General features: G+C 27.7%; 1 protein-coding gene across 1 annotated transcript in view; it reads right to left on the bottom strand.

Moving 5' to 3' along the window:
- Positions 1 to 10,000, bottom strand: part of LOC118445478 (uncharacterized) — a 49,016-nt gene that overhangs the window by 2,485 nt on the left and 36,531 nt on the right. The window contains exon 3 of the mRNA XM_035875028.2: positions 441 to 575. Within this exon, the coding sequence (XP_035730921.1) occupies positions 441 to 575 (135 nt within the window). The remainder of the gene's footprint in view (positions 1 to 440; positions 576 to 10,000) is intronic.

The following is a 10,000-nucleotide window of genomic DNA, read 5'->3' as shown; positions in this document are numbered from 1 at the left end:
GAGGGAAAAAAAAGGAAAAAATAAAGAGAAAGAAAGGTATGAAAAAAAAAAAAAAACGAAAGATTAAGAAATAGATTGAAGCTTAATGATACTCGTGAGAATGTGGAAGACATGGCCGATAAGGATAAGGGACGAATTTAATACCGGAACGCGAAATCAGGTTTGAACGAGGAAGGAAAGACGAGAGGGAAATCCGATTAACTGGCACTGCATTGGGTGAGAGTTGTATCGGTTAGAACTTACAACAACTTAAGATATCGTATAATCGGAGCAAGGTGAACCAGTTTTATTGGAAATTTTATCAATCCCCTTGGCACGTGACTTCTCAAACATCTTCAAATGATGATAATGATAATGATGATGATAATGATGATGATGATGATGATGATGATGATGATGATGATGATGATAATGACGATAATGATGATGACAATAATTACCTGTTTAAGTTGCCACTGAAGCGTCTCAATTTGAGTCTGAAGAAAAACGTTGTCGATCACTTGGACGTGCGGCACTTGATTCAATGCTAATGCGTTCTGTAATTTTCTATTATCTTCCTTCAACGATTGGCATTCCTGTAAAGAAGAAGAAGAAAAAAAAAAAACAAAGAAAAATATGAGATAGGGGAAGAAGAATTATCGTTAATATGCGTAATATTTTTTGTTAATGCGACAAAATAAAACAAAATGAGATAAAACATTGTAATAAGCTACGATTCGTTCCATTAAGCTTATTTGTTTTTGTTTCTCTGGTTTTTCTTTTTTTTTTTTTTGGTTTTTTCTTTTTTAATCTATTTATCTATATTTTATCATTATTAAATGTTAAAAATTAAAAAATATTAAATGTATAAAATTATAATATAAAATATAGTCAGACGTTTAAATGAATATCTTTCATATAAGAATAAATATTTATATATTTATATGCATGTATGTATTTATGTATAAATATTTGTTTTTCTCTCTTTTTTATTTTTTATCCTATTAATCACACTTTATTAGTCGTTTCGTTAGATATTAAATCCAATATATATATATATATATAATTAAATAATTAATTATATAATCAAAGGTTAAATATTTATTAGTTTATTCGAAACATCCTACGTGCGCTAAAGTCAGAGATAAAAAAAAAAAGAAAAAAAAAAAAAGATTGAAACGTCTCGATAACAAACTAGAGAGTAATATAACGTTGCAAAATGTTCTTGTCTGACTATGAGATGAGATGATCGAGTTAAACTTGCTCCAGGAAGGATGCTGTTACAAGTTACTAGCAAGACGAGAATTTACGATCGCACGAACAAATCCAACTCGTGCTCGCACGAGTTAATCGGTAAGGATTCTTCCTTCATGATTTCTCTCTCTCCCTCTCTCTCTATTTCTTTCTCTCTTACAATCCTTACGACAAACTCAGGGCAAAACTTTCTCACGATTCGAGATTAAAGAAAGAAATTATTTTTTTCTCTTTCTCCCTCTCTTTCTCTCTCTTTCTCTCTTTCTCTCTTTCTCTCTTTCTCTCTTTCTCTCTCTCTCTCCCTCTTTCTCTATCTTTCTTTATATCTCTATCTCTATCTCTATTTCACTTTGGAGCACAAGGATGCATTCCATGAATACATTGACGTTTTACGAGCTACCAATCATCAGTCGATTCCGTATTCCTTAATTTATTGCTTTAACTATCAGCACGAAAATGAATAATTAATTAATCGTCTAATGTCAAGGGTCGTAGGATCTTTTTTGTTTCTTTTCTTTTTTTTTTTTTTTCAACAGTTTTAACACGTTATAATATAGATTTCGAAAATGATTGCTTGATCGATCGAAACGTAAAGTTTTGGTCGATCCTTTTCTTCTTCTTTTCTTTTCTTTGTTTTGTTTTCTTTTTTTTTTTTTTATTTTTTATCTTTTTTTTTTAAGTACGTAATTATCAAAAATATGAAAATTATTAATTTGACATTTTTCATATTAAATATTTTTGTTAGCCATTTATACGAACATAAACTCATAGATCCCAAGTATCAATGTCTCGATCGATCGCGATCAAGGCAAAAAAAAATATTGAAAAAGAAAAGAAAATAAAAAAAAAGATCCTCCGATCCTATCCAACTCTTTTGGATTTTCTTTCAATCTTTTTCTTTTCTTTCTTTTTTTTTTGTAATAATTAATTAATCACTAAAAAAAAAAAAAAAAAAAAAAAAAAAATTATTATATTTAACACGCTGCTGTTTAAACGAACGAAGCTTCGTGTTATTTCTTAAAAAAAAAAAAAAAAAAAAAAAAAAAAAAAGAAAAAAAAAAAAAAAAAAGTAGAAAAGAAAAGAAAAAAAAATTGAGAAAAAGTATACAAATCAAATATATGATTATCGTTCAATTGGATAATTGAAAAAAAAAAAAAAAAAAGAATAAAATGAATTCTTAGAAATTAATTTGCAATACCGACAGAGTAATTTCTAAATAAATGTATACTTATTACAAATATTTACATACGAATGTACATGCATACATGTATGCATACATGCATGCATGCATACATACATACATACATATGTATGTATGTATGTATATACATATGTATGATTAGAGAAGAAGAGATGAGATCATGAAATGAAGAAAGACCGATAATAATCCTAGCGGTATGAAGAGGTAAAGAAACTACCATATATAAATAATCCTTCTTCTTCTAATCATAGAACATAACGATATATATCTCTCGTAATGCACTTGCATACACGCATTAATATGCATATACATATACATACATATATATATATATATGTGTGTGTGTTTGTATATAGATATTTTTGTACGATGTATGATACACGTAAGAAACGATATTAACGCGTGGTAGTTGAAACGGTCGAAGAAGAAAGTTTAAGTAAATTCTAGTCTTTCGACTAGAACTGTCCATTAAACGATAATATAAGGCAATGTTCTAAATCATAGATCTTGTTATGAAATAGATCTATCTATTTACTATGTACTATACGTCTTTATGTATGTATGTATGTATGTGTTTGTGTTAACATAAAACTGACGTAATGTAATGTAATGATTATTTTAATACTCGAAAAAATTTCTTTCGTTGTTATCCATATAAATATGTATAAAATTTATCATCGACACTTATTATTCGTTTTTATTTCGTTAGATTTATTATATATAATAAAAAATATGTAATTTTATATATATATATAATTTATATATAATTTTTCTTTTTTTTTTTTTTTTTTTTTTTTTTTAATACAATTTCGTAATTCATAATTTTACGATAACCTTTATCACGATCACGCTAATTCACTTATCATTTTTGTTTATCGATATTAAACTGTTTATCGATTTGTTCGAAGGGAAAAAAAGGAAAAAAAAAGAAAATTCCTTTTCGATGTAGAAAACAGTAAATATATATATATATATTTTTTTTTTATCTTGTTCAGCATAAATTTATTAAAAATCATTGTCGTGAAGAATGACATTTGAAACAAAACTTTTACGATCCTTCCTACTCTCGATTGTACTGACAAATTTTTTTATTTATCGATATATCAGATAATATCGCGTATAAGATAATAAATAAAAGTAAAAATAAAATCGATTCTTGCGATTCAAACGATGTTTATTAATAAAAAAAAAAAAAAAAAAACTTATTAAAAATTGTCCTTAGAAATTATCCGATCATGTTAACTTCAATTTTTATTCATTCATATATCGATATTAAAAAAAAAAAAAAAAAAAAAAAAAAAAAAAAAGAAAGAGAGAAAATTCGATCAATGAAATTTTTCATTTCAAAAGCGATTGAAATGGAAAAAAAAAAAAAAAAAAAAAAAAAGCAAAAGCAAAACAAAAAATTGATTGAGAAATCAATGAAATCGTAGATATACACTTCGATCACATCAATTCCCGATTTATTCTTAAGAAGCATTGATAATTTCTATTGTTTAAAATCCAACGAGGCATCTCTGACTTTCCCGGTGAAGAGACTGAATCTTAAATATCGAGCCTTTCACTCCCGGATACGCCCTCGCGAAACGGCGTCAATGAGAAGAGGAGCGGAAAGCTCGTTCAAGAAAACTCATCAATCTAAGATATACAATTATATTAGAAACAATATCATCATTATACTGTTCGATTCAGATTCTATTTTTATATTATTAACGAACGCTTTTACTTCCCACGAATAAAAGTGAAATACGATTAGAATACAATTGAAGAAAAATCTAATCTCCCATGACTTTTCTATTTTCTTTCTTTCTTTCCTTTTTTTTTTATATTTATTTATTCATTCATTCATTCATTCATTCATTTTTTTTATTTATTGTTATTTCTATTCTATATAGAAAAGATATATATATATAAAAAGAGATGTTGTATTCCACATTGTAATACACGTGTAACGTGTATACAATTGATTGAACAAATTTATATTTCATGTAAAAAAAAAAAAAGAAAAAAAAAAAAAAAAAAAAAAAAGAAAAAAGACAGAAAAAAATGAAAATAAAAATTAGATCGAGATTCCTTTGTTTTTTTTTTGTTTGTTATTTTTATTTCCACTTTAGATAGTAATATATATTTTTATCTCAAAAAAAAAAAAAAAAAAAAAAAAAAAAAGTTACATCGGTAGAAACGAATTTATATTCCATAATCCAAACAAACAAATAAATAAATAAATAAATAAGTGAAAACATTTTTTATTCAACTTTTCTATTTTCGTAATATTTATCTTTCGTTTCTTTATCATCAATATCTTTTTTTTTTTTTTTTTATTATCAAAAAAAATTTTTAAAGATATATATAACGATGATTCATTAATTCCTTGATAAAATATTCCTGAATAATTTATACGTGTACACGTTCGTGCGTATGTTTAAAATAGATCGAAAAAAAGAAAGAAAGAAAAAAAATTAATGATAAATAGAAAATCCAATGATTCGAATAAATTATGTACATTTATGTCTATGTCTATGTCTATGTCTCTTTTTCTCTCTCTCTCTCTCTCTCTCTCTCTCTCTCTCTCTCTCTCTCTCTCTCTCTCTCTCTCTCTTTCTGTGTATGTGTGTGTTTACGTAAGTGTGTAACTTACTAGATAGACACACGTAGATTGGTACGATGCCGTTAATATCGGGTTTCACCTCACGTGGGTGATTTTCACACGGGAGTGCCGATCAACGACGTGTGTTTTCGCGCGCGCGCACTCTTGACACCATACTACACTACAAACGACATACGGGATTTTCTGTAATAGAATTCAATGCGACTTAAACACGTCCAAGTTATCTAACGATCATTAGATATATTATTATCGTATCGATATAATTTAATTACGACGATATTTCCGATTGGGAATATTAGAATACAAATGATGTTTAAAATAAAATCTGAATATAGATCGTACGAGATCGACGATAATTATTCATTCATTCATTCATTCATTCATTCGTTCGTTCGTTCGTTCGTTCGTTCATTCATTTATTCATTAATTCATTCATTCATTTATTTTTTTTTTTCTATTGACAATTAAATCTCCATTTGTCTTTCGTTTATCTACGTCAATTTCGTCGAATCGATTAGATAATACATTAGAATTGGATTGATTAAGAAAATAAATTAGTATGGATTTAAGGAGAGATCTTAATTATGATACTCTTTTCTTTTTTTCCTTTTTCTTTCTTCCTTTTTTTTTTTTTAATTATAAATACGTAATTGTATGTTATCAATCCAATCAAATTTTTATTAAAAAACATTTCATTAAATTTTTAAAACTATACATACACACATGTATCGTTACGTCCAATTACGGTCTAATTTTTTTTCCCGGTCTAATAAAATTTCGAGAGAACAGTGGAACAGCAAGAAAGACAGAAAGAAAGAAAGAAAGAAAGAAAGACAGAAAGAAAGAAAGAAAGAAAGAAAGAAAGAAAGAAAGAAAGAAACAGAAAAAGAAAGAAAAAAAAGAAAAATTATTTTGTCTGATCTCGCAGGAGAAAAAAAGGGGTGGGGGGGGGGAAGAAAAAAGGAAAAAGAAATTTTCTGATCCAGTGGTAAAGGGATGTTTGGAATGAAGTTCATCAAACAAATGATCGTTTAAGCAAGATTATTAATTACGTACGAAGAAAGAAAAAAAAAATAATAATAATAATAATAAGACATAAAAAGACATTGACTTTGAATTATCAATGAAAATGATCATTGAAAACAAATAAAATGAATGTTTCGAGAGAAATAATCTTTGTATTATAAATTGCATATTAAATGAAAAGGAAAAAATTAAATAGTAATGAAGTACCAACATATGTATTAATACACACACACACACACACACACACATATATATATTTATTTATTTATTTATTTTTATTTTTATGAAAAAAGATCATACAAATAGGATATGGCAATTTTAATGATCTTTTTATTTGTCTCTTTCATGAAGAAAATCATTAAAAATCTTTTTCATTCGAAAAAAAGAAATTTATTTAATATATATATATATTGTGTGTGTGTGTGTGTGTGTATGTGTAGGTACAATAGTTAAAGAAAAGTTTGGGACACAAGAAATGTTCTTCGATCTTGAATGAACACGTGAAAGATTTCTTTCTGACATTTCCATACAATAGCGGGAAAAAGAGCTCTGAAGTTGCGAGATATCCGGTGATGGTCTACGAATGATAACGGATAGTTCGTCAGGATATCTCAACGCAACGTCCGAAGGATGTCGAAAGAATCTTTATTTCTTTTTTCTTTACTTTTCTATTTTTTTTTCTATTTTTTTTCTCTCTATTTTTTCTATTTTTTTTCTCTCTATTTTTTCTATTTTTTTTCTCTCTATTTTTTCTATTTTTTTTTTTTTTTTTTTTTTTCTTTTAAACTCAGCACACGCTGCGCGGTATTACTCCAATAAATGGAATATCCTTTTCTGTTTTTTTTTTTTTTTTCTTTTAACAACTCGAAAGAATAATGAAATTCAATGAAAACGTAGGCAGGATTCATTATGCGCTTGAAAATGTTTTTTGTTATAGATATCTGTAATGTAGATTGACGAATTTTGTTAATTGATTAAATCTCTTTTTTATCTCTTAATCTTCTTTTTTTCTTTTGTAATTCTTTTTTTTTTTCTTCTTTTTTAATTTTCCACGAAGTCTTCGAAGATCTTTTTGAAAACATAAAAAAGTAGATCGAAATAAAAAAAAAAAATACATATATATATATATACATTTTTTTTTTTTTAGAAAAATTATTTCACACTGATTAACTTTGCCTACATTAAATTAAAAAGGAAAAATATATACATATATATATATATATAATATATGTAAACATAGGACAAATTGTAGAAACGATTAAGAAAATTACGATTTTTCATTGAGATTATTTCGTACTGATTGATCTTCACTATATTAGAATTTTAAAAATATATAATAAATATATTTTGAAAATTAAAAAATTGAATATAACATGAGCGCGTATGTGTGTGCGTGCGTGTGTGCGTGCATGCGCGCGATAAAAAAAAATTTATATAATTCTTAAATCCTAATTAGCGGATATAAAAATGGAATTTTATCAAAGGCTATATCGTTGTAAATATACCTGTCATTATAAAATACTCGCGGCACTTATTTTCACGGACTTGTGTCGTATTAAACGCATTTGCGACAGAAAGTGGAGCAACGCTTTCCAAGTTCAGAGGATCTCGCACGGTCGAATCGTTTCGCGTGATACCATAAAGAAAGAAAACCAATCTCGATTTGATCTTGAAAAAAGTACTATCTCGTATCATTAGAAAGAAATAAAAACAAATCTTATCTACGAATCAAATCTTGTATTGTCGCTCGAAAAAAAAAAAAAAAAAAAAAAAAAAAAAAAAAAAAAAAAAAAAAAAGAAAGAAAGAAGAAAGAAAGAAAGAAAGAAAAAAGAAATTATCCAAATTGAAAACGAAACTTTCTTTTCTTTTTCTGAATGAAAAATACCAAATTTTTGATTAAATTTTTCCATTAAAAAAAAAAAAAAAAAAAAAAAAAAAAAAAAAAAAAAAAAAAAATCATTAAAAATTTCGTTTAAAATAAAATTTTTCTTTTCCTCGAAGGAAACGGATACTTTAATGATTTCTTCATAAAAAAAAAAAAAAAAAAAAAAAAAAAAAAAAAAAAAAAAATTTGTATGATATATTTGTCATTTTTATATATTTGCTTTCTTTTCTTTTCTTTCTTTTTTTTTTCTTTTTTTGTAATTTTAACACGATACACGATAATAAATCTAATAATTGTCATATCGAAAAATTCCAAAATTTTATGGATGTAATGAGAGTAACTTTTTATATGCGATTTAAAGATTTCCTTCGAGAAACTGTTTAAACGTTAAAAAGGTTGAATTTCTACAGAAATACTGAAATTTTCAGAGACGAGCCAAAGCGGATGGGGGGGTTTCGCATGGTCGCTCACCCTGAACCGTCCACCGACTGAATACTATAGTGACGTCACCCGATACGGTCACTGCCTGAAATATTCAGTATTTCTTCGTTTCCGAACGCAACAAACCGCACGAAAAACTCAGCAAGAAAGCTTTCCTTGACGTCGTGCGTTCCGTTAAGATCTTTCGACGAGACAAGGACAAAACTTTTTATGTATATTAATATATAACAAAAAGATATGGAAGCAAACGAAAAAAAAGAAGAAGAAGAAGTCAAATTCCTTTTAACCTTTGTCTTTCCTTCCCTCCATTTCTCTCTCTATCTCTATCTCCCCACCTCACTTCGTGTTATAGTGTATTACCTAAGAATGGAACATCGTAATCGTGAAACTTAAAACAAAATTGAAGGAGAGAAGTGAAAAGTCATTGAACGAGGAGTCATCGTCGGTGAACGTAACAATGAAAGCGACCGTGGTTCCTTTGCCAAGTTAAATCACGAGAAAATTTCATCCACATACGTGCACATGCACGCACACATACACACACACACACACGCGCGCACTCATACACATACATAGAGAGAGAGAGAGAGAGAGAGAGAGAGAGAGAGAGAGAGAGAGAGATATGGATATAGACATAGACAAAAATAATTCACCAGGAGTATAGGAGGCCCCTTTCACATCGTCCTGCGAACACGTACGTATTTCATGTATTGAACAAAAAAAAAAAATAAAAAAAAAAAAGAAGAAGAAGAAGAAGGAAAAGAGGTGGACGGAAAAGAAAAACAAAACGTGGAAATGAAAATCGGAAAAAGAAATTTTATACAAAAAGATCAAGATCCCCTTTAACGAGGTATCGTGCAACAATGTTAGTTAATCGTAATAATTAATAATCATACGTACACGCGCATAAGTTATACGTAAACGATACGTAAGAATAATTCCATTACGAATATATCCATTCGCATTGTACTATAAGGATATATAAGAAAAATGATAAGTAGAAAAGAGAAGGTGGGAGGGGGGGTGGAGAGGTGGGGGGAATGTATGCAAAAAAAAATTCGAGAACGTTTCTCACGTATCATCAAATGAAATAATAATCGTAATAATTAATAATCGCGCTCATACAGAGGGAAAGAGAGAGAGAGAGAGAGAGAGAGAGAGACGCACATAAGAATAATTTACCAGGAATATAGCCTTTCATATTATCCTGTGAACATATACACATATACACATATATACATATATTATACATAAATACCATACGTAGTATACTGAACAAAAATGAAGGTAAAAAATGTATACAAAAGGATCAAGATCCTTTCTAACGAGGCAGTACATGCAATAATAGCCGTAATAATTAATAATCTCGCATATACATACATACAAACATGTACACAGATAAACAGACACATACGTATGCACTCACTCACTCACGTGTACGCATATGTAAGAATAATTAACCATGAATATAGTCTTTCGAATTGTCCTATTGGGATACGTACATATATATAATACTTGATTAATATTAAAGGAAAGAAAAAAAGAAAATAAAAGGAACGAAGAAAAGAAATTTATGCAAAAAGAAAAAAGAAAAAAAAAAAAGT

Source organism: Vespa mandarinia, chromosome 10 (genome assembly GCF_050613455.1).
Source record: "Vespa mandarinia isolate Hongniang chromosome 10, ASM5061345v1, whole genome shotgun sequence".
In the NCBI taxonomy this organism is placed as follows: domain Eukaryota; kingdom Metazoa; phylum Arthropoda; class Insecta; order Hymenoptera; family Vespidae; genus Vespa; species Vespa mandarinia.
The sequence above is the reverse complement of the archived record's forward strand: the minus strand, read 5'-3'. Positions and strand labels throughout refer to the sequence as shown.